The sequence below is a fragment of the Oncorhynchus tshawytscha genome, linkage group LG01, assembly GCF_018296145.1.
Source record: "Oncorhynchus tshawytscha isolate Ot180627B linkage group LG01, Otsh_v2.0, whole genome shotgun sequence".
Taxonomy (NCBI): Eukaryota; Metazoa; Chordata; class Actinopteri; order Salmoniformes; family Salmonidae; genus Oncorhynchus; species Oncorhynchus tshawytscha.
Window position 1 is genome coordinate 12107950 of NC_056429.1, and position 26002 is coordinate 12133951.

At 42.4% G+C, this 26002-nt stretch overlaps 1 protein-coding gene across 4 annotated transcripts; it reads right to left on the reverse strand.

The window, feature by feature from the left end:
* Positions 1-898: 898 nt before the first annotated feature.
* On the reverse strand, positions 899-25521 carry LOC112218443 (ceramide kinase). 4 transcript variants are annotated; one of them, XM_024379273.2, is made up of 13 exons: positions 25175-25520; positions 12654-12788; positions 11247-11369; positions 5029-5154; positions 4265-4331; positions 3883-4028; positions 3214-3288; positions 2641-2793; positions 2434-2539; positions 2236-2321; positions 1924-2129; positions 1560-1771; positions 899-1419 (listed from the first exon to the last, which is right to left on the reverse strand). In XM_024379273.2, the coding sequence occupies exons 1-13, from the start codon at positions 25323-25325 to the stop codon at positions 1329-1331; spliced, it is 1677 nt and encodes a 558-aa protein (XP_024235041.1). In that variant the 5' UTR covers positions 25326-25520; the 3' UTR covers positions 899-1328. The 4 variants fall into 4 exon arrangements, with proteins under 4 accessions (XP_024235041.1, XP_024235292.1, XP_024235206.1 ...); XM_024379524.2 differs by lacking the exon at positions 25175-25520 and adding an exon at positions 25023-25137; XM_024379438.2 differs by lacking the exon at positions 25175-25520 and adding an exon at positions 25094-25118.
* Positions 25522-26002: the final 481 nt, after the last annotated feature.

The window sequence follows — 26002 nt, forward strand, 5'->3', positions numbered from 1 at the left end:
AAACCAGGCTGCATCACCACAGCATACAGTTGAGACTAGTATTTTGGTCAGATGAAAAAAAAAAAATTAAGCAGTGAACAACCATGAATAGATACTATTTTCCTTGTCCGCACCAGCAAGGCCAGCTTGACAGTGCGGGGCCGCACCAGCAAGGCCAGCTTGACAGTGCGGGGCCGCACCAGCAAGGCCAGCTTGACAGTGCGGGGCCGCACCAGCAAGGCCAGCTTGACAGTGCGGGGCCGCACCAGCAAGGCCAGCTTGACAGTGCGGGGCCGCACCAGCAAGGCCAGCTTGACAGTGCGGGGCCGCACCAGCAAGGCCAGCTTGACAGTGCGGGGCCGCACCAGCAAGGCCAGCTTGACAGTGCGGGGCCGCACCAGCAAGGCCAGCTTGACAGTGCGGGGCCGCACCAGCAAGGCCAGCTTGACAGTGAGGGGTCACACCAGCAAGGCCAGCTTGACAGTGCGGGGAAAAGACACCCAGAACAGCGTGTGCAGAAGGCAATATGATACGCAAGACACCAAGCACTGCAACACTTTTCTGACAGCAACCTCAGACACCACATCATATTAACATGGAATGACATCGCAGCAATGGAAGAAATAGCCTGGTAAAAATGAGTCTGCTGCGTCTATTTTAATGCTACCAAGTCACATGTTTCAGGGCATAAACTGTTGATACGCTACAGTACATTGAGTTTTCAGTGTGACTCTAGCCAGTCTGGTGGTATACTGTAGCTATATAGGACATATTAAATTACCAGATTAAGGTGACAGGTTAGCTGGCATCTGGCACCCATAGTGTGCTCTGGTTCATCCAATATCCTATCATCCACACAAATGTATTCAAATTCATGCTTTTTAGGTGCAGGGAAATAACATCAAACAAGGCAAGCAGCTAGAAACATTCAAACATCCTTTAATATTGGGTTTCTCCAAATGGATAAATAAACAAACAAAGCTTTGTAACAATTCTCCATCATTTGGAGCAGCATACATTCCAACACGTGCAAACGGAAGTTCTACAAATGTTGAACAGCACGTTAAGTGTTGGTTAACATCTCTTTATTGCAAAAGGATAGCAGGAAGGGGGTACATTCTTTTAAAATGTTCATGATTTCTTCTTCGCTATAGTGGATATAATGAACCTCCGTAAATGTACCAGCACTCTTTGACCTGTGTAATTGTGACCTCCAAAATGTCCCCAGAAAGTACATTAGAGAAAGGTAGTGCACAGGGCTAAGGTAAGTGACAGCAGAGGGAGTCTTTGAAACGCTGTAGGACTGTTCCAGTCACTGATAGGGTAGGGCAGCGGAGGGGCGAGGGGACCTAGAGTGCACACTGGGGGTTGGCGAGGTCCTCAAACAAAGGCTGCTCTTCGATCCCTCGTGCAAACAGCTTGATCAACTGGCAGTGAACTCTGGCAGGGCAGAATACAAAGAAAAACATTGTCAGGGAAAAAAAACAAAGACAGGAATTCAATTCAAATGTTGAAGACAGCACAGTGCAGAAAATAAACTTTTAGAAGTGTGTAATATTTCCATGTAGAGGGTTGCGTACCCGACTTCAATGGCAGCGTGGGGGAGGATCTCGCCGTCACAGTTCCAGCTGCTATAGGCAGGGCTGCAGCTGCAGGCCGGGTGGTCCCGGCAGATCTGGCTGAAGAGCTGCTTGCCGTTCTCCCTCAGGTCCAGCTCCGAGTCGTTTTGGCAGTGGCGTGGTGTGAAACGGAAGCGCCGCACACGGTGCACCTCTACAAAGGTCATGTCAAACTGAAGGGGGGAGGAACAGAAGTGAGAAAGTGAAATCCCTGATACAGGAAAGTGGCGAGTTAACCATCTCATGCAACCACTGCTATGGACCCGGGTTGGAGTACCCACAGAAATCAAGAAACCATTGCAGTAGCCCCATCCAGTGTCTTTACCTGGTCGTCTTTGCTGGTGTGGCGTAGCAGGTGGCGCAGGAAGTTGAACCGGGAGCACTTGCGTACGAGGATGAGGTCGGTGGTGCCGTCAGCGAGGTGGGCGGCGGGGGACAGGCCCATGGGGCTACGGGGACAGGCACAGCTCATACTGGCCGCGTTGATGGCCAGGAACTTCCCTCTGACCACCCCCCACCCCACTTCATATTCTGGGATAGAGCAGAAACAGAGGTTGGGGCTTTGTGGTGAAAACATTGAGCAGGTTTCAGTAGAGTTGAGGCCATATGTGCGTTCAGGCAGAGATACTGTACCTACCTCTGTCTGAGACATCTGGAGCAGTCTTGGATTCCTCTGGGGAATCCCCTGAATACAGCTGCCCGTCGTGCTGGCATATGAAGCACCTGGAAAGCAGGAATGAGTTGGCTAGACAATTGAGCAATCTCCTTTGCACCATCTAGACAACCATGTAATACTAAACTACACAACAGGTGGTACGTGTACAGTGTTACATACCCAGCTCTACACCTGGTCTTGTCTCGCGGTGTTCCCAGTATGTCAGTTGCTGGTAGAAAAGACACAGCCCCTTCATAGTGGTGATGTGTCAGAAACGTCTTAAAACCTGCACAAAACGACATCATGCCATATCACTAGCAATGACAAGAGACTACTGCAACAATGGTTGTATTTCCTAAAACAGCTAAAGCTACTCCTCTGACCCACCTGAAAAGTCGTATCTGGCTGGTCCCATCCAGCGTTTCCTCTCGCTGTCTGCCAGCACGTCGCCGTAGAAACCATATCCAAGCAGGGAGATGGAATACCTCAAGAATGTGTTGTTGTGATGGACCGAGCACACGTCCATTGGCTGGGAGTCTCCTGTGAAGACGCCCCCCCAAGTCTAGTATGAGTGATCCTCCACAGATACTGTGTGTGTGGGGTACAGTGTCTTAAAGAGGTGTGATGACACACTGCTTTTACTATAAAAAAAACACACCTGCACACCCATCCACCCACCCACACTGACCTCCAGCAGTTTCATCTTATCTCAAAAGCTCTGAATAAGTAGGTCATGGCTGTCACTTGTTGGTCAGCTGAGTGTGCCATAGCGATAACATAGAAGTGTCAAACACGAGACATTTCTATTCACAATGAATCTCCAGGAATGACCTGGAACAGTGACAAAGAACGCTTATGCTACTATAGTCTGTGCTGTATACAAATGTCAGTTACACTATTTTTAAAAGGCAATTTAATTGGAAGTGCTGTTAATATTTCAATGTAGATAACTACACCCACCCACTATGACATGCAAAGCTGAGGTCACAGGGTCATTGATGCCGACAGTGGCATAGCAGATGCAGTCCGTTGAACCTGGATACCACACAAAACAAGACAATGATACATTATGTTCCTGACTACACAGACAAAAGCTAGCAGTGTGTGTGTTTGTAATAATAATAATAATAATTTGGTGGGTGCTTATAATTGTCCTCTCTCATACATGTACAAGTGTGTACTAATATGCATGCATGTATTGGAAATGTTTTTTATTGCATATCCCAACACCATTGAGAGTGGGATCACGGCCAGGGTGGGTGTGTGTGTGTGTGTGTAAGATGGAAAAATGGAACGCGGAAATCAACACAGGTAGTGTACATGAAATGGACCTCATGGTTGACATTAGTTTATAAATTGAGCTATTGATAGCTTATTATGTGATCATTGCTGTGTAAACATAGTGATAGTGTGTTTTTTAGCTGTTAGCTGTTGCACATGCAGGAGCTACTCTTCCACATAAAACAAAATAGCTATAGACAAGAACATTGTTACATTAAATCCAAAATATTAAATATAAATAAGATTCTATATTGTCAAGACAAAAAGAGAGGAGAATGCTTGCAGATGGCATGTATAGAATGTGTACATGCATGTGCTTGTGAATGTCTGCGTGGGGCCTTGACTAACCTGCGGGTATTATGCCGATGCGGAGACTACAGGGTACCAGCTTCTCCTCCGGGCTGTTCTGGTCCACTCCGTTATCCCTCTGTGTTCGAGAGACCAGGCCGTGAACTATCTCGCTGAACATGCCGTCCCCGCCCACACACACCACTCTGCATAGAGGTCAAAGGTCATGTAACACACAAAGATCAGAACAACAAAACTGATCTTTTTGTTTGTCGTTTGAGATTAATATACTTGACCGGGGGTGTTTTTAGTTCAACTGTGATTGGTTGGATATGATTAGGTGATAGTTGAGCTGAAAACCAGACTACAAAGAGGTCTTGAAAACAGACCTTTGATTACTATAGCGACAATGACATTGAGAACATCTCCATCCTCGACTTACCCATCATATTTCTTTAACTCCGCCTCTGTCTTCAGGTGGTCTCTGGCATGATTGGCATGCTCTGTAACTATGACAACAAATGACCAGGAAAGAGTTAGACGTCTCAGCATGCTTCACGTTTGTCTTTCAAGTGCTTCTTGTAGTTGAGACACACTTGAAATGTCAACTTGAACAGGTTTACAATTGATTCATTTATATTGCATGATGTTTTCCGAATTTATTGCATAAATCGATATTTTGGACTTCGGGAGTAATCATTCACTCACTTGGAGCAATATATCGACTAAGCATTTTCTATAAAGAAGTCTGAGATAGAGGAAGTCCTAAAGTACATTTTCTCTTCTCTAATTGTTAGACATTGAAACAATTTGTAGCCAAAGGAATAGTTTGATTTTATGTGCAAACATTCACACCCACCTTAGATTTTTTAATTTTTTACAATTGTTCAAATACTGTATCAATATCTTGATATCAACACAAGCAGCTGTATAGTTAAATGTAATTCGTCAAAATGTGTGACTTTGACAAATGTCCAGTCTTTCTCTAGTCTGAGAAGTAAACTGGATGTAAAGGAATCCAGTATTCATCGACCATCATCCTTTCCAATGAGGAACTAGGATGATAGATGGCGGCCGTAAATTATGTCATATTCCAGTGCGGCCTGAGAGAGCTTGTGCCCATTTGCCTACAGTGAACAATTTGACTTGGCCCATAAAGACTCATCTTTTATTAAAGCATGTTTAATGTCTTTGGCAGGAACTCACCAATCACGTCTGTGGAGATGGAGGCACAGGCGAAGAGAGGCGCGACTTTCTGCTCATAAATGCACTCGCCTTGCTGCTTGCCCCCATAAGGGTTGATGTACACCAGCAAATGCTTGGGTCTGCTAGCTGCAAGAAGTCAAGTGAAAGATTTTTCCCCAGATCAATTTCTAGGCTGTAGGCTGAACAATAGTACTGAACAATTAGGGCTCTTTGAGGTCGGTTCGGTTTGATTTTTGAAAAAAAGCACGGTTTTCAATAATGTATTTAATGCTTTAAAAAACAAAATAACTGCCAAAACATAGAAAATATTCCATTGTCTCTGTCAGGTCCACCTTGGTAGAGATTGTAGTATCTGGGATCTACATCTGTTTATGTTAGTTACTGTGCTGTTACTAAGCAGTAATGCATTACGGCAGTGTTACGTTACTACACCTAATAGGAAATGCACATGCGCACTGGAATGCCGCGAACTGTAGAGCACAGGGGGTTTTGACTAAACGAAAACTAATTGTACTCCCGTCTCCTGCCTGGTCATTTCTCCACAACACAAATATTACAGTGGCGACGAGGTGATTAAACTACATAAACGGACATTGCTTGAAGGAAGGAATGTTGCGTGAGTAATGAAACTCAAAATAATTATGTAATTCGTCAGTTATATTTATTTTCTTTCGCCAGTAGAGAAGGCTAAGCACTGCTAGCACTGCTAGTACAGTATTCAGGAGCTGCCAAGTAGCAAGACTATTGGAGTCCAGAATAGTGACACTGCCCTCTGGTGGTTAAATAAAATAAACTGTCATTGAACCCATTGGAATTAGTCGATCTCAGTGGAGAAATATTGTCAAAAAAAGGAAGAAGGAACGTAACACGGTGTGTACATTAATACAAATGAGTGCAGTGAATGAAGTAATTGCAGAAACTTCTGAAGTGAAGAAGTAAATGAATATTCAGAAAATTAAGGAATATAAGGAAACTGAACAATTAAACTGTGAAAATGGCAACCATTGGTCGAGTACCAGAGTTTGAGGCTACAAGAGGATTTTGATTCCTATTTGGAGCGTTTTGAGCGTTGGCTGGCTGCAAATGAAATCAGAGATGGAAAGAAAGCAGACGTATTTCTCAGTGTTTTGGGTCCAACTGAGTATGGATTGCTGAAAGGTCTCATTGAACCAATGAAAGCAGTGGAGTTGAACTATGCAGAACTGACTGAAACTCTTTCGAGGTATTTCAAGCCTAAGCCAATTCTCATTGCAGAACGTTTCAGATTTGACCAACGTCACCAGAGTCCAGGGGAAACCGTGGCTGACTACATCCTTGCTTTGAAAAGGCTGGCAAGTACATGTGAGTTTGCACGATTTCTTGATGATGCTCTCCGAGACAAGTCTGTATGTGGTCTCACAGGTGAAGCATATCACAGAAGGCTCCTGTCAGAGAAGGACCTGACCTTTAAGAAAGCCTGTGATAGAGCACTTGGACTCGAGCTTGCCCACAGGGATACTATTGAGCTATCAGGACATGCAGAACGTCAGAAAGGTGTTAACAAGGTCAGTGATGCACGTGGTGAAAACAGCTCACAAAAGTCACACTTTTTTCAGTCCCGTCCTCAAGGTTACACAAGAACAAAGCAGCCCACATCTCAAATGTCTAAGCCAAGTTGCTACAGATGTGGGGGAGATAATCATCAGCACAGTGAATGTCGATTCCAAAAGGAAAAGTACCACAATTGTGGAAAGGTTGGACATTTACAGAGTGTGTAAAGCCTTGAAACGCACAGAAAGAGCGCACAAAGTGTCAGACGCAGCACAAGAAGAGGAAGGTACAACTGAAACAGTAGTGGAACTGTTCACAGTGTACACAGCTCAACAACTAAAAGATGGAATCTATCTCAACATGGAGTTAGCGGGAAAACCAGTAAAAATGCAGCTGGACACCGGAGCGTCTGTATCTCTGGTTCCAGAGAGACTCTACAAAGAAAAACTGAAAGTGTCCTCTTCAGCCCGCGTCCATCCGCCTTTCTTCATACACTGGTGACACTATTCCTGTGTTAGGGCAGATCCAGGTACCAGTCCGGTATGAGGGAAAGGAGTGGACGCTACCGCTTGTCATTGTTAAAGGAGAAAAATCAGCCTTGCTAGGCAGAAACTGGCTACAAAAGATCAAGTTGAACTGGGGAGAAATCTTCAGTCTCAGAAATGACAAACCAGTGAGTCAGGCTACACTCACTAACATGCTGGAGAAGCACAAAGAACTTTTCAAAGATGGCTACGGTGAAATACAAGACTTCACAGCAAAAGTCAGAGTGCAAGAAGGAACCAAGCCTATCTTTCACAAACAGAAGAATAACAATGACGAAAGTAGCAAGGAGCGACTGGGCCGCTCCGATTGTTGTAGTCCCAAAGAAAGACAAGACCGTCAGAATGTGCGGTGACTACAAGGTCACAGTAAATCGCTGCATACTACCAGAGGAATATCCACTACCAAACGCTGAAGATATGTTTGCCACTCTAGCTGGTGGGAAGGTTTTCAGTAAGCTGGACCTGGCATTCGCTTATCAGCAATTGAAGCTGGATCCGGAGTCAGAACAGTATCTGACCATCAATACACACAAGGGGCTATTCAGATTCAATCGCTTGGCCTATGGAATCGACAGCTCCAGCGATATTCCAACAAACAATGGATCAGATCTTGGACGGTATAGACCATGTTGTGTGCTTCATGGACGACATCCTCGTGTCAGCACCAACCATTGGAGAGCACCTTGTAGTGCTGGACAAAGTGATGTCAAGACTGGAGAAATACGGAGTGAGAATGAAACGCAGCAAGTGAGTTCCTCCAGGACTCAGTGGAGTATCTCGGATACAAGATTGATGCACAAGGCCTGCACCCAACCAACAGCAAGGTGGAAGCAATCGTAAACGCTCCAGCACCCACAAATATCTCAGAGCTGAGGTCATTTTTGGGACTCCTAAACTATTACAGAAAGTTTGTGGCAAACTTGTCCACATTGTTGCATCCGCTTCACCAACTGCAGGCCGATACAAAGTGGAATTGGTCTCCACAATGCGAATAAGCATTCAAGACTTGCAAACAGCATCTGCTAAAGAGCAAGTGGCTTGCCCACTATAACACAGAGATGAAGCTGAGACTCGCGTGTGATGCATCTCCATACGGATTAGGAGCCGTCATCTCACATGTTCTACCGTCAGGTGAAGAATACCCTATTGCATTTGCGTCACGGATTCTGTCACCAAGTGAGAAAAATTATGCTCAAATTGAGAAGGAAGCCCTGAGCATAATATTCGGAGTGAAGAAGTTTCACAAATACCTCTACGGAAGGAAGTTCCAACTGCTGACAGATCACAAGCCTCTGTTGGCCATCCTTGGACCAAAATCAGCTATACCAACCCTTGCTGCACTTCGAATGCAACGTTGGGCTCTGATAGTTAGCCTAAGACTATGAGATTGAGTACAGACGATCCAGTGATCTCGCAAATGCCGATGCACTATTAAGACTACCATGCAATAGTGACTCCGACAGTGAAGATGATAGAGCAGTCTTCCAGATCTCTCTCATTGATGAACTGCCCATATCTGCTTCTGACATAGCAGAGGAAACAAGGAAAGACCCAGTGCTTTCCAAAGTCTTGGACTTAACATTAGGTGGTTGGCCAACCTTCGTAAATGACGATAACCTTCATCCATTCATCGACAAGAAAGACCAGTTGTCCACTGATCAAGGGTGTGTTCTGTGGGGATCAAGGGTGGTGGTACCTCACAAATTCCAGAGGAGACTGCCATCTGACCTGCATGAGGGACATCCAGGGATCTCTCGAATGAAAGCACTCGCTCGCAGTCATCTGTGGTGGCCTGGACTGGATCAGGACATTCAACAGCATGTAGGCCACTGCTCACCTTGTGAAGCTGTTCGCAACAAGCCTGCTGCTGCACCTCTTCATCCATGGTCCTGGGCTGCTACACCTTGGGAACGCATCCATGTGGATTACGGCGAAATTGACAAGCAACATTTCCTTGTTGTCGTCAATGTCCATTCCAAGTGGGTGGAAGTGTTCCCTACTCAACTGACCACAGCTGAGAAGACCATCAATCTTCTCAGACACCTGTTTTGCATCCTTTGGACTAGTCAAGGAGCTTGTATCGGACAATGCCCCCCCGTTCACGTCAAACGATTTTGAAATGTTTCTCAAGAACAATGGAGTGAGGCACATCCTGTCACCACCTTACCATCCACAATCAAACGGAGCAGCGGAGAGAGTCGTGCAAACCTTTAAGGCCTGGACTAGACTCGAGGTTCAGTCTGTGCCCACCCACCAAAGGCTTCCCCGGTTCCTGTTTACTTACCGTAACACCCCACACACAGTAACGGAATGTACACCAGCTGAACTGTTTCTGAAACGCCAACCACGTACCCGCCTGACATTGTTGAAACCAGACTTGTCAAGCACTGTGGCAAAGCACCAGCTACAGCAGAAGAAAGCTCATGACAGACACTCAAAGACTGTCAGAGAATTCAAAGAGGAAGAGAGGGTGATGGTACGTGATTTCAGACACCCCAAGCGCCTGTGGAACTCAGGTGTGATCTTGCAACGCAGAGGACCTTTGACTTACCAAGTCCAAATTGGTCATCGCCAGGTCAACGTTCATGTGGATCATCTGCTACGGGCCAACGCCCCAGCAGAGACATGCCGAGAGAACAAGAACAATAACGACCCCCAGGACTATTCTCCTGACTGTGGACGTAGGGGAGAGACAGAGCCTGACCTTCCACCCGAACCTGCCCCACCACAGGAAGCCCAGGAGGAGCGGAGATATCCTATTCGACAGCGAAGGGCACCTCAAAAGCTTGACCTGTGAGTTGAGCTGGTTAAGGAGGTAACGGACAGTAAAACAAACACTTTAATATGTCCTAGATAAAAGGAAAGAAAAAGGACATTACCTGGGTTAGTTATTAGGACACAAACTCCATCTTCGGGGCAGAATAATCCCCTGGATTTGTGCTGGGCTCTGAAAAGTCTGCTTCAACCCAGTAGTTGAAAAATGTTTAAGAATGCATTGTTCAGATATTGCATTAGTAGTTACCTAACATATTTACCTTGTTCTCTGGGAGGTAAACACTATGGGGGAGGAGTGTAGTATCTGGGATCTACATCTGTTTATATTAGTTACTGTGCTGTTATTAAGCAGTAATGCATTACGGCAGTGTTACGTTACTACACCTAATAGGAAATGCACATGCGCACTGGAATGCCGCGAACTGTAGAGCACGGGGGGTTTTGACTAAACTAAAACTAACTGTACTCCCGTCTCCTGCCTGGTCATTTCTCCACAACACAAATATTACAGAGATCAATAGAAAAACAGTCATTTCCTATGAAATCAAATATCAGATCCTTAAAGTCATCTCATCTCTGCTCAGGTAGTAGCAGTCAGCGAGCCAAAACTAACGTTCTCTCTGTGCTCCCCATACTGTACTGTCTAGTAATTCTATTTAGGTAGCCTTCCTAAGTAGCTTATGTTGCAGAGCTGTCTGATGAAATCATTTAACTAGTTCTTCAAAGTAGATAAGGCATACTTTCAAACGGTCTCTGTCCCTCTCAGCATTGTGTACATTCCGCTCTGTGTGCATCTAACCTAACATAGCAAGCGTAAAAGTGTATCCGTCCAGAGATCTGTATATAATGATGTCTCTGCCCTAACAATGGGAGCCGTTGTCAAAGGCAGGCGACAAGTTGAGGTCCAAAATAAGAACATAGAAACACATTGGGCTTATTTTGGACTGATGTTGGCAACCGCTCTGATCTCTGTCCAAAACTATAAAAAAAACCTGGCACAATTGGATTGTAGTTAATTATCATGTTTCTGAGCTGAACTAGGTTGAATATTTGCTTAATGAAAATGACAACTCCCTTCAGCCCCTTGTCCCACATAGTTTACTTGATTTCTGTCTAGATTTCTGTCTTTCTGTTGATTTCTCTCTAGAGAAATGGCACTCTGGGCTCACATAAAAAAACAAACTAGATTGAATTCAAGTAATTGAACAGACGGTCAATGAGTTGTTTAATGACCGGAAAAAATATGAAATGACGGTTAATCGCTCAGTACACTGATTAACAGAACAGAATGAAGGCCACTCATTTCTGAGTAAGCTTTGCAGCCAAACTTCAACAAGCATATTCATTGTCAGTAATACTCAGCCATACTCAGTGCTGTGAGCTGCTCTCTGATGGTCTGGATCCACTGCTGACGCAGCACCCCGTCTGAACAGTGGAAGGTGACGTCACTACACCGCCAGCGGTGCTGCCTCGCTCTCTCCACATAAGACACTGTGGAAGGGGGATGCGAAGGGGTAACAGGGTACAGAGGCTTAACAAAACTAATTTACATTGCGGTATTATCTACCGTATTGAGCATGGTGAAGTTATTAATTACACTGGATGGTATATCAATACACCCAGTCACTACAAAGATGCAGGCGACCTTCCTAACTCAGTTGACGGAGACGAAAGAAACCGCTCAGGGATTTCACCATGAGGCCAATGATGACTTTAAAACAGTTGCAGAGTTTAATGGCTGTGATAGGAGAAAACTGAGGATGAATCAACAACAGTGTAGTTACTCCACAATACTAACCTAATTAACAGAGTGAAAAGGAAGCCTGTACAGAATACAAATATTCCAAAACATATTTGCAACAAGGCACTAAAGTAATACTGCAAACAAAGTGGCAAAGCAATTCACTTTTCGTCCTGAATACAAAGTGTTATGTTTGGGACAAATCCAATACATTACTGAGTATCACTCTTAATATTTCCAAGCATAGTGGTGGCTGCATCATGTTATGGGTATGCTTGTATTGTTAAGGAATGGAGTTTTTCAGGATTAAAAAAAGAAACGGAGCTAAGAGCAGTCTGCTTTCCACCAGACACTGGGTGATTAATTCACCTTTCAGCAGTACAATACCCCAAAACACAATGCCAAATGTATAATGGAGTTGCTTATCAAGAAGACAGTGAATGTTTGAGTGGCCAAGTTACAGTTGACAAAGTTACTTGAAAATCTATGGCAAGACCTGAAAATGGTTCTCCAGCAATGTCCAACAACCAAATTTGACAGAGCTTGAATAATTTTTTTAAAGAAATGGGCAAATGTTGCACAATCCAGGTGTGGAAAGCGCTTAGGAGACTTACCCAGAAAGACTCACAGCTGTAATTGCTACCAAAGGTGCTTCTAAAGTATTTACTGAGGGATGTGAATACTTATGCAAATGATATCTATGCATTTCATTTTTCATAAATTTGCAACAATTTCTAAAACGTTTTAATTTTGTCATTATGGGGTATTGTGTGTAGATGGGTGAGAATTTTTACTTTAATCTATTTTGAATTCAGGCTGTATAAACAAAATGTGGAATAAGTCAAGGGGTATGAATACTTTCTGAAAGCAGTGTATATGGTAGAGACATGGTTTGGACTATCATTTTTCAGAAGCAATTCTCTATTGAATGGACATATGTATAAACCTTGAGTGAATTCATAATTTTATGGGTAATCACACTACATATTGAATCCATTATCTGTAGATTGGTCTAGATGACCAACAATGTGTACCTGTGAATGCATATGGATAGGCCTCAGTCAGTTTCTGGGGCATTTTCTGCCACCTGCCATCATCGTTCGTCCCACCACCCACATCGAGCTCCCGGACTGCTAGGATCTCAGACACGGACACGCTGTGGCTGGTACCTGTTAAACACACCAAATCAATCTGTCACAATGTGGCAGGAACCAGAGATGTACCCTTTAGAAATTAAATGTATTGGAAAAGCACACACACACACACACAAAACAAGAGAGACTATGTGCCACAGACTATGTGCCAGGATCTCAGAATCTCTCTTATACCTACCCAAACAAACTTGGCTGGCTATATCAATTACAGCTTGGATATCTTCCTGCTAATAAAGTTAATGTGATGAGATGGGAGCTCTAATGGGCTATTAACAGTTTGATTTCAGCATTAGGGTGGAGGTAGTGTTGGAAGGCAAGGAGGGGGAGAACCATTAGTGTTGTATAGCTGTTGACCGCTCCTGCCATAGAGAGCACTACTGATGGATAATAGAAGGGGATCATTTGGAGAAAGATTAGATCAATCACTATGGACCAAACAATACCATATTGTTAGGGCAACTCCTACATTAATGGTGCCTGTTATTACCACCATTTTCCTGAAGTCATTATCATGAGCCGATCCTGCATTCATTTGTTTTTGTGCCCACAGCAGTTCTATAACAGCTCTATAGGAAATCAGGGAAACATTAATGACCTCGTGAGACTTCTGTGTTGATCATTCATTAATGATAGAAAGAGTGGGAGGTCCCGGTGCACAACTGAGCAAGAGGACAAGTACATTAGAGTCTAGTTTGAGAAACAGACGGCTCACAAGTCCTCAACTGGTAGCTATGGCTGGGCGATAAATCAATATCAATAATGAGGTAATTACTTCTCTCAATAACTAAATAAAACGTTTAGATTCATTTTTGATAATGTTGATATAGAATAGTTAGGTACAGCAGTCCATTTCACCTCTGTGACGCAGCAGGAGTGTGCAGAGAAGTGACACTATGCACAAGGAGAGGTATACGGCCACTAAAACCCACTTAGCACCTCAAGTGATGGAGTAGCCACTATTAACCACGAAAAATGAGTGATGTAGGCAAAAACAGTGGCAGTGATAGCCATGGAGAAGGAGAAGCTTCCAACGAAGAAATTATTGATAAAAAGGGTTAAACTGTTTCAGTAATTTGGAAGTGGTTTGGCTTTTGAAGTCCGACAAAGAGCAGAGCAATGTTCGGTGCAAATTGTGCCATAGACAGGTGGCTACGAAGTCTGGTAATACGACAAACCTTCTTCAACATCTGAATCAAAGTCACTCTTAGGAACATGCAGGAAGTTTGAGTTTTTGATAAAAGCCCCTCGAGCACTAGCCAATCTAGGGATGTTTGCCCGAAGCAGTCAACATTGACAGCGTTTATGCCCTACAAACAAACAGACATCACAAATGCTATTATACATTGCATTGCTAAGGACATGCTACCAATTAGCACAGTCGAAAAGGAAGGTCTCAAGAGGCTTATCAATTTAATTGACCACAGGTACGTGCTCCCTGGCCGAAAACATGGAACAATTTTCCTTCAAGTATAATTTTATGTGTAGCTCACATAATAAAAAAAGTAAACTTTATTTAACTAGGCAAGTCAGTTAAGAACAACTTCTTATTTACAATGACAGTCTATCTGGGATCAGTGGGTTAACTGCCCTGTTCAGAGGTAGAACGCCAGATTTGTACCTTTTCAGCTCGGGGATTTGATCGAACAATCTTTCGGTTACTGGCCCAATGCTCTAACCACGGTTTGTTCAAGTTCATATATAAATATCGTGCTAATTTATTTGCCATATCGCCCAGCCCTACTGGCAGCTTCATTAAATTGTACCTGCAAAACACCAGTCTCAACATCAACAGTGAAGCTGCCAGTTGAGGACTTGTGAGGTGTCTGCTTATCAAACTAGACACTCTAATGTACTTGTCCTCTTGATCAGTTGTGCACCGGGGCCTCCCACTTTCTAGTCTGGTTAGAGCCAGTTTGCAATTTTGAGCCTGTAATCGAATCCACAAATGCTGATGCTCCAGATACTCAACTAGTCTAAAGGACTGTTTTATTGTTTCTTTAAATCAGTACAACAGTTTTCAGCAATGCTAACAATTGCAAAAGGGTTTTCTAATGATCAATTAGCCTTTTAAAATTATCAACTTGGATTAGCTAACAACACGCCATTGGAACACAGGAGTGATGGTTGCTGATAATGGGTCTCTGTACGCCTATGTAGATATTCCATTAAAAATCTGCCGTTTCCAGCTACAATAGTAATTTACAACATTAACAATGTCTACACTGTATTTCTGATCAATTTCTTGTATTTTAAATGGACCAAAAATGTGCTTTTCTTTAAAAAACAAGGACATTTCTAAGTGACCAAAAAACTTTGTAACGGTAGTGTATGTTTTATTTCTGTCCTTTCCAAACCCTTCAAGCTGACCTCGAATGCAGTTTGTGTCGACTGAGAAGTCAACTTTTAAAGTACCCATCCATGACCTATGACATGTTATTAACATGTGAGATTTATCAAAGACTATATTGACCAAGTCCACCATTGCTGGAGGTGCCAACAACCCCATTGGCTAAGGGGTGTAAATAAAGGCCACTATAGAGGAGAGGTATGGCGGGAGTGACTTGGGAGGAGAGGTATGGCGGGAGTAACTTGGCTCAACAAGCTGATGTAGAGGTCTTCATGGATCCACCTGTACACGAATACCCGAGAGGGTCCAGATCCAGAATTCTAACTAATGTCACGGGTCTGATCGGCTTTTAATTAGTCTTACTATCGGGTATGTGCAATTTACCTGATGTCTGGAAGGACCCATACGAGACCGCTACAGGGGAGAGAAGAGGAGAGGTGAGGGAGCAGGTGCTTGTATAATTGATGCTGCTGCTCTTGCTTTTCATGAGTGATGCGTGTAGCTTGTTGTTGGCCAATCATAAGTCATAAAAGCACCAACAGGATACAGTCATAGAGCCTCAGTGTGTGGCAAAAGTTAAGAGATGTCTAATCAATGGAAGATGGAAGTTAAAAGGCAAGGATAGGCTACAACGACCAAGAGCCAACAGGTAGGCTGTTACTTATTATTCTGAATGGAGATGTTATTTGTAACTGTGTAGGACAGGAAAGTGTATGCAGCTTCAATTAGCTTATCTAGCTAGCTTATCCCGGTTTGATGCAGTCAAGACAAGTATTACGCAATCCTATTGGATGATAAATAACCTATATCTGGCAGCTATTAGTCTACTATAGCGCAAGTTGGCTTGATTGGTTGCTGTGTCTCCCTCCCTGCACCCTGAGTCACTCACTCACTCTCACTGTAGCCTACATACAGCACGGCACCTGCTAGAGCGTCACCACTTTCTACCTCAGCTCTGGTTTCTTAAAAATTGACTTTTCTGCTGCTTCCCTCACTCAGATCGAGTCTAGAGCCGACCAGGCCTATATGCAATGGGTCGAGTGGTTCTCGGGTCCGTTCGGAACAGGTATCTATATAAAAAATATATATTCATGCATATCGTGTCCGTATGATAAACGTTTTGGACCCGTGAAGGCCTCTACTGTGAGGCACCATCCCTGTCCCTAAACACAGTGAGGTGCAAGGGGTCGGCAGGTAGTGCCATTTCTAAATTGGGTAGTGAATCAGATTTCCTCATGTCAGTCTTTGCATGCCGTAGAGAGGTATTTTTAACTAGACCATGAGAGCTAAGAAAAAAAATGATATCCAAAAACCTCAGTTTTGTTCGCACGTTTTCGTCAGTAATCCACAGGCTCAAACGCAGTCAAAACGGGCAGACATAAAATCCAAATTGTATCCGTAAAGTTCATAGAAACATGTCAAACGATGTTTATATTCAATCCCCAGGTTGTTTTTAGCCTAAATAAACAATCATATTTCAACCGGACAATAATGTCAATATAAAATGAAAAGGCACTCTCTCGGGATTGCGCATGAAAAAGCTCTGCCACGGCAAGGTCCACTCATTCAGACTGGTCTTACTCTCTCATTCATCAGAATACAAGCCCGAAACAATTTCTAAAGATTGTTGACATCTAGTGGAAGGCATAGGAACTGCAATTTGAGTCCTAAGTCAATGGATACTGTAATGGCATTGAATAGAACACTACAACCCCCCAAAAAAAAAAAAAACGACTTTGTGAATGGATTTCAGGAAGTGGATTCTCACCTGCCAATCATCGCAGACACTATTTTAACAGTTTTGGAAACTTTAGAGCGTTTTCTATCCAAATCTACCAGTTATATGCATATCATATCTTCTGGGCCTGAGTAGCAGGAAGTTTAATTTGGGCATGCTTTTTATCCAAAATTCCCTAGAGAAGTTAAGATGGTTTGGGATGAAAGACCGCTGAGTGATAGAAAAGCGGCCAACAAGTGTTCTGCATATGTGGGAACTCATTCAAGACTATTGGAAAAGCATTCCAGGTGAAGCTGGCAGCTGGGTGGCTGCTTTGAAGAACCTCAAACACTTTTTTGGTTACAACATGACTCCAAGTGTTATTTCATTGTGTTATTTCATAGTTAATGTCTTCACTATTATTCTCAATTTTAAAAATAAATAAAACCCCCTTGAATGAGTAGATGTGTCTGACTGGTACATACATTTACACATATACAGTGGGGCAAAAAAGTATTTAGTCAGCCACCAATTGTGCAAGTTCTCCCACATTATAAAGATGAGAGGCCTGTAATTTTCATCATAGGTACACTTCAACTATGACAGACAAAATGAGAAAAGAAATCCAGAAAAATCACATTGAAGGATTTTTAATGAATTTATTTGCAAATTATGGTGGAAAATAAGTATTTGGTCACCTACAAACAAGCAAGATTTCTGGCTCTCACAGACCTGTAACTTCTTCTTTAAGAGGCTCCTTTGTCCTCCACTCGTTACCTGTATTAATGTCACCTGTTTGAACTTGTTATCAGGATATATGAGACGCATAATCAACTTAATTTGATATATCACCCAGCCCTAATCTCCTCAACCTTCACAATGTCCCAAGAGGTGCCAACCCTTTTACAAACCAGGTCAAACCAATTTGGTTAGAGAACCGTGTTCACAAAAGTTCCCCCATTTTCACATAAACATGAAACATGCAACTGCATCAGCAGAGAATGTGCTTACTTGCACCACTTTTCTTTAGATATTTTACACAAACATCTCCGTAATACTTGACCACACATTTTACAGGCCACTCCTTGCTGTCCCCAGTCCACCTGGCCGTGCTGCTGCTCCAGTTTCAACTTCCACCTGACCGTGCTGCTGCTCCAGTTTCAACTGACCTGAGCCCTAGGGCCATGCCCCAGGACTACCTGACATGATGACTCCTTGCTGTCCCCAGTCCACCTGGCCGTGCTGCTGCTCCAGTTTCAACTGTTCTGCCTTATTATTATTCGACCATGCTGGTCATTTATGAACATTTGAACATCTTGGCCATGTTCTGTTATAATCTCCACCCGGCACAGCCAGAAGAGGACTGGCCACCCCACATAGCCTGGTTCCTCTCTAGGTTTCTTCCTAGGTTTTGGCCTTTCTAGGGAGTTTTTCCTAGCCACCGTGCTTCTACACCTGCATTGCTTGCTGTTTGGGGTTTTAGGCTGGGTTTCTGTACAGCACTTTGAGATATCAGCTGATGTACGAAGGGCTATATAAATAAATTTGATTTGATTTTGTACATACTTACCAAGGTTGTGAACACAGATGATGTGTGTGTGAAATTCCCTGTGGGAATATCACCATTGGCTGAGGGCAAGAAACCACACCACACTCCATTACAACTAGGAGCACCACTACACAAACAGCTCACTGTATTTGATGTAAGCCTAGATGGGGGTCAAAGGTGTTCTGTGTCCTGTCACTACATAGGAACCTTTTTGCAATTACTTTAACTTCTTTGGGGTACCTCCCCCTTCTTCTCAATTTCCGCCTAAAGACATATCCTAATCTAACTGCCTTTGGCTCAGGCCCAGAGGCAAGGATATGCACATTATTGTTATCATTTGAAAGGAAACACTCTGAATTTTGTGGAAAAATGTGAATTTAATGTAGGAGGATAACACAGAATAGATCTGGTAGAAGAAAATACAAGGAAATAAACATTTGTTTTCTGTTTTTTATTGTTGCTGCATCATCTTTCAAATGACCAAGAACAGCCAAACATACAGATAGGATGCTGTGGATGATTTGAATGAAGAACATAAGATGGCAACAATATCTGAGCAAAGTTTTGGACAGATAACTTCGAAAATTAGCGAGCTACATGATATTGAGCATGAAGTCACCCAGGTGTCCCACACAAATGTAAATTTTTTGTGGTCCATGCCCCGGCACCATCCTTATTGTTATTTCTGACTTTCATGATGCTAATGCTTGGTTGGAAAATGCTAGTAATACTTGTGTGTGCGTGGCGCCGTCCCCCTGAAAATAGCATGTTTGCTTTCGCAGTAACGGCTTTTTGAAATCTGACACAGGAGTTGGATTAATACGACGTTCATCTTTTAAATGATGTAAAATAAATGTATTTACAAGAATGTTTACTATAACAAATGGTGTATTTAGAATGTTAGCTCTCTGCAGTTTCACCGGATGTTGGCCTGGTGGGACGTTAGCATCTCACCTACCCTAGAGAGGTTAAAAGCATACTCGTCAAGATGAACTTCAAAATCCAGCCCGATTCACTAGGCCTCTTCATAGCAAATGGGTTTGATTTAATCTTTTCAACTTTCATGTCCTTTAAATCTGATCGGAGATATAGGAACATTGTCAAGCAAAGGGAACCCCGTCAAATACAGCTGGCAAAAGCATTTCAAACTAGTCACTCTAGTGAGCTCCAGAAGTATTGGGACAGTGACATGTTGTTTTGGCTCCGTACTCTAGCACTTTGGATTTCAAATTGGTATAATGACTACTAGGTTCAAGTTTGAGGGTTTTTTCATCCATATCGGATAAATTGGTTCGAAATTACAATACTTTTTGTACATTGTAGCCCCATTTTAGGGACCAGAAGTATTGGGATAAATTCACTAATATGGTCCCATATTCCTAGAATGCAGTGATTAAATCAAGCTTGTGTCGCTACAAACTTGTTTGATGCATTTGCTGTTTGTTTTGGCTGTGTTTCAGATTATGTTCTGCACAATAGAAATGAATAGTAAACAATGTAGTGTCATTTTGGAGTCACTTTTGTAACTAAGAATAGAATGTTTCTAAACATAACATTACTGTTAATGCTACCATGAATATGGATAATCCTGAATATTGATGAGAAAGTTAGAGGCATAAATATCAATCCCCCCCAAAAAAAAAACTGCAAATCTCCCATTATTATAATGGGGAGAAGTTAACATGTCTTGGTGGTATGATATTTGAGCTGCAAACATTGTCACTAATCATTATTCACAATTTATTCAGGACTATGCGTAATAATGTTAGCATCCACATTAATGTAGAAGTGTTTAGTAACATTCTATTTTTATTTATAATAAAAGTGACTCGATGTAATCATTGTGTGCTAGCAATATGGAAACAAATACTAAACCCTTGACTACTCTAATACAAGTGAATCGCTCTCAATACGTTTGGTCCACTAAAATGGGGGGACTATGTACAAAAAGTTAACCCGATATGTATGAAAATATCCTCCAATTAAAGTAGACAGTCTAGCGCCGGCCTATATTTTCTTTGGATTGGTGGATACATCTCATTATTGTAATATTTTTTTTTGAATACTCAATGAGGGTTGTTGACATCAACCGCCTGTATTCAATGGAGAGATGCTATGCTACTAGCCTCAAACCATGAATATGCACATCCATCTCGAGACAACTTTTTTCTGAAGGTTGCAGGGATGTCACGTGTTCTCCTTATTATGAAACTTCTATTCAAATCAAATAAACCTCACGTAACAAATAAGCCATTCTTTGTTGGTCAAATTCAACACTCATTGACCCCCAGACAAAAACTCCTTGCTTGGTGGGCTTTTTTTTTTTTTTTTTTTTTAAACGAATGAAAAAATATAAATTCCACCTGCAGGAAAGGAGACCGATTTCAGCATAGTTGGGCCTCTCACTTTACCGCTTCCTCTCGGTCTTAGTTCAACGTGCGTTTCGCTCAGATGCAGCAGATTTTGGCACTGAAGACAGTGGAGCCAGCTTTCAATCTACTCTGAGATAAGGTCTTGTGTAATTTGATCCCTTTTAGCTGGAGAATGGAAAATAATAATCTTATGAGAAATAAGTTGAAACTAATTTACCATTTAAGCCTGAAAAAAAGTGTTTTTATCAAAGACTATCCCCCTTTCATCTGGAGAGATTATTATTTCAACAACGCTGCTTGTGATTGCTCATTTTCCAGACTTTTGTCCTTGGAACATCAGATATCTCTGAATTTAATGGACTTTTTCCAGCTCCTGAAATGAATAGATTCGACGCCAAAGCCCATCCATTCTGAAATAAATGAACAGACCTTTGACAGCCTCAAGATGAAAGAACTAACGACACAGGGAGGTCACTAGTCCGTTTTATCTCTAGACAGATATATTGTCCACATGGGAAGCCACCACATAAGTATGACAGGATAATTTTTGTTATGACAACTTACAGCTATAAGCTGTAAGAGATATAGGTCTTAACATTGGCCTGCTGAATGTACACCATTGGTCCTTTGTAGCCGAGGACATTATAATGGTTAGTCATACCATATTTGATCGCAGGCCTAAATGCTACATAACACACTTGATTCTCAGATACGTAGTTGGCCAATGTTATCAACTCCTTGGGTCATGGTTTACTAATATCTACAATCTTTCTAGTGATAAACACTGAGTAGACAAAACATTTGCTCTTTTCATGACAGACTGACCAGATGAAAGCTATGATTCCTTACTGATGTCACCTGTTAAAACCACTTAAAATCAGTGTAAATGAAGGGAAGGACACAGGTTAAAGAAGGATTTAAGCATTGAGACAATTGAGACATGGATTGTGTATGTGTGCCATTCAGAAGGTGAATGGGCAAGACCAAAGATTTAAGTGTCATTGAACAGGGTATGGTAGTAGGTGACAGATGCACTGGTTTGTGTCAAGAACTGCACCATTGCAGGTCCACCACCTAAAGGACATCCAGCCAACCTGACAACTGTGAGAAGCATTGTAGTCAAAATGGGCCAGCATCTCTTTTAACACTCTGTAGAGTCCATGCCCCAATAATTTGAAAGGGGAGGGGGGTGTAACTCAATATTTGGAAGGTGTACCTAATACATAGCCACAGAATAAGCCAACATGATATTGTGCGAGCTAAGAATAGATACCGATGTTTACCGACTAGCTATCTGGATATGGGTCAGGCATGAAATATCAGGCATGAAAACACTGAAGGGAGGGAGGCCAGTGATTGTGAAGTGAAGGGGGTAGGGCCTTTGCTCCAGTGCTCTGGGTCATTTTGTCAACGAAAATTATGTCCAAGGACAGGTGTCAATATGATCATGCCAGTAGACAAGGCAGCTTTTAAAAGGTAATGTGACCGTGTTAGCAGAGATCGCATTCATGGTAAACGCTGCAGGTAACAGGCGTTGTTTTCTACATACTTTTGTTTGGCTCAAATTTTAGAACGGACCGTATGCAGCACTCCATCGTTTTGTTTGAGTAGGGTCTGTAGCGGCCTTTAAATGGCACGGTTTCAGATTGAATCCCAGCCTGAGTCATCACAGACAAACTGTACTCATCAAGGTCTACCTACCTAGTTTGACCCTAAACCATAGGTTCTCATTTGACAGTTTCTCCATTGAATGAGAAGATCAATACAATTGATATTTGGAATGTTTGAAGATAATCTTCTTTCTTTTGAAATATACTGACACACAAACACACACACAGCAATTCTTCATGACTTTCCTCCTCATACCCCTGATGCTCAAACTGAACCCCAGAGTTGACCCCAATGACTTATTGAACAGTATTACATAACTGAAATCCATTAGCTCCTCACAACAGCAACATACTGTACCAGCCACATTGTATGGCGCTGCTCTGGAAAACACAAGTCACCGTTGTCCTATGCACTAGCCGGATCTTTCCTAGTTGTGCAACTAGTGTACTGGTTTCGCTAATAACAGCCATAGAAAGAAAGTTGGGTTGGGGGATGAGGAGCGGGAGAAATTAAAACCCTTGGTAGGTTATGGGCCTGCTTTGCAGGACACATGTTTCTGCTAACACCAAATCAGACTAGCTAACATTAGCCCTCCATGGAAATGTCAAAGGGCCAAGCAAGCAGAGGGAAAATGTCAACAGAACAGTAGGCCCTTATCCATCATAGTGTGGTGAGTGACATCATGAGTGAATGCCCTTCTCAGCTCTGATTCAGAGTGTTCACCGTTCATCTTTAAACAAATATGGATGGGTTTGCATTGGACTGTTTGAAACATTACAACAACACCTGATGGAAAAATGTGCCAGGAACTACATTGTGGAAGACCCGTGCTAGGCCTTCCTCTATCCATTGACAGTGAAAGTGATGGGTGTGTTTGCTTTTGGTGAGGCTGTCCTGTTCGTTGTTAGAATGAGAGAATCTGAATGGCACAGGGTCTACTACAGAATTAGGCCGCAGACAAGACTGCAACTCAATCTGTGATAGCGATCATAAAAATCATAGAATTTCATCATATTTTTAGATAAGTTATTAAATATCCGAATTAGCATCAAACATGTTATATTGTTGATTTCCTGACTTGGAAATCTAAATAGTTTGGATTGGTTGACGACAATTGTCCGTGGATTCCTATAAATTCTACGTGGCCTATCATTTACCATAAGGAGCGTGAACCCGCTCTCTTCCCTCATATCTCTAGTGTAGCCTATGCTTTTGAATTCACCACAATAAGATGCTTTGAATATCCAAAAAGCTTTTAGTAGAGTCAATTTCCATTTAGGCCTGGTTTCAGGGGTGGTAGGCCTACTGCCACATTTAATTCAACAGACCATACCGAGTTAAACAGTGCCGGCAGGTAGCCTAGATGTTAAGAGCGTTGAGCCAGTAACCAAAAGGTTGCTGGTTCAAATCCCTGCACCGACTAGATGAAATCTTTGTCGATGTACCCTTGAGCAAGGCATTTAACTCCAATTGCTCCTGTAAGTCGCATATGCTAAATTACTCAAATGTCAAACGTAAGCACATTCCATACGTCCCCATGTGGATATGCTTTGCTCCCATAGGATAATGAACGAGGCTAAAAGTCCATATTAGCATGGGTAGTGCCATTGAGGGCTTCCACCATTTCAATGTAGTCAACTGGGTGGGACTTCCACTTCATTGGCTGATCTTTCCTGGTGAACTTGTTGGAGTCATGTCCAACGGTTATCTTGACAGATCAGCCAATCGTGAAGAAAAATTACTACTTCAAAATGGAGATAGCCTCAACGGCACAGCCAATGCTGTTAGACGCTATAATGCCACAGACACAAAGAGGAGACCCCTGTCTCTATGTTTGCTCCTCGTCTGAATCTCAGGTGACAAGGGATGTCGTACTATGGCTCACTTTACACAGGCAGCCCAATTCTGATCTTTTTTTCACTAAATGGTATTTTGACCTGTAAAATATCTAATGTGAAAATATCTGATTTGAATGGTCAAAAGACCAAGTGACAAACTTCTGAATTGGGCTGCCTGTGTAGGCAAACGCAGCCTATTCCATTCAGACATGTTGGCTCATGTAACCTAGTAGGCTATAATAACAATTTAATCAATCTGAATATCAATACATTACTGAATCTAATTAGCCTATAATAAAGGCTAATACATAATGAACAGCCTAGAATTATTATGCTTTGTGCGTTTAAATGTACTGGGAATAGACTGACAACATGAAGGATAAGTAAAACATGAAGGCTACCGTGCAAGCGCTATAGTGGTTATTAGCCCTACCGTATGAGGTGATGACAAATGTCAGGCAACTCATAAAGAAGAACTCCAAGAACAAATGGCGTACCATCCAATTGACCCGAAATAGCGACGCTACCCAAAACCAGGGCCGCAGTTGTCATCCAACAGCTCATAATTGGCTTGCGTTCATTTAAAACATAGTTCTGGGAAATGGATAGTCTCGCTGCTACGATAAAAATGTATCTAATAAAAATGTACATTAAAATAAAAGACTGCACTAAATTGTCACTCTCGGTTTCGAATAGGCCTATACAGTAGGCTTTAACATACCATGTCATTCGTTGACAATAACAATAATGTATTGTCTTTCATCAGCAAAAAGGTTAGGTGCAGCAACGAATAATTGACATATTTTAAGACTAACCTTAGTCTGCGCACGTCACCTGAACAGCGAATATATCCAACAAAGACAACATACTATAGGCTATAAATCACCTCTGTCCATCGATCTCAGTCGGAGTATTTTAGTAACATATATCTTCACACTTAATATCCGGTTTATCTTATGACACTTACCGCCTTTGATGGGGTGATGTATGCTGCCGGAAACTACTTTTTTATTGGCCGGAATCTCTTTCCATGTCAGAAGCACACCGTTTAACAATACTTCGAAGACGCTGTTTTTCAGGAAGAGTTGGGATGCCAATAACCTCGGTTGTTTTTCCATGCCTTCACCAGTAAGCCACCGCACTGGGTGACTTAGAGAACGTATCAATATTATCTTAGTCGAAGCATTTCTTTAGTAATTTATCAGGTTACTGAGAACCATTCTATACATAAGGAAACAACATTGCTGTTTTCGACTGCCACAATTGAATAACGGATTCTTCGGGATTCACCAAAAGGGGAAGGGCTGAAAATTACGCATGGCGTCACAACGTATTCTAATTTTGGTGCTGGAGAAAGAGGCTTTGCGATGAGCAGGTTTAGAGAGCAAATATTTCAATAAAATGGAATGAATATGATTGTAGGCCTATGTGTAGCCATATATGGGTAAAATAAATACAATTAAATAAGTGTTATGTATTTTCAAAACTTCAGACACACTCAAACGGTCTTTCATGTTAGGCCTACTACTTGTATCCCATAGAGATAGATAGAGGACTCTAGTACCCAAAAGCTACTCGTTTTAGCATGGGCAGCACCATTGAGGACTTTCACCATTTCGAAGTAGTCAACTGGTAGTCATATAATTCCATGCAGGTCACCAGCGTGGATCAGCCAATGAATTACACTTGTGAGTAAGCATTCCGTAGCTGCAGGTGGCAGTAAATTGCCAAACTTGGATTTATACCTGTTCAAACAACACACTCCAGGTGTCAGTGTGCACCCTTTCAGTTTGTT

Bases quoted from the DNA above. Each gene is read 5' to 3' on its own strand.
- LOC112218443 (XM_024379273.2), bottom strand. From the start codon at position 25,325: ATGGAAAAACAACCGAGGTTATTGGCATCCCAACTCTTCCTGAAAAAC. The intron at 2,794-3,213 runs GTGGGTGTAGTT...GCGTCTTCACAG, and splicing joins AGCTTTGCATGTCATAGTGG to GAGACTCCCAGCCAATGGAC. The intron at 2,322-2,433 runs GTATGTAACACT...CCTGCTTTCCAG, and splicing joins AAGACCAGGTGTAGAGCTGG to GTGCTTCATATGCCAGCACG.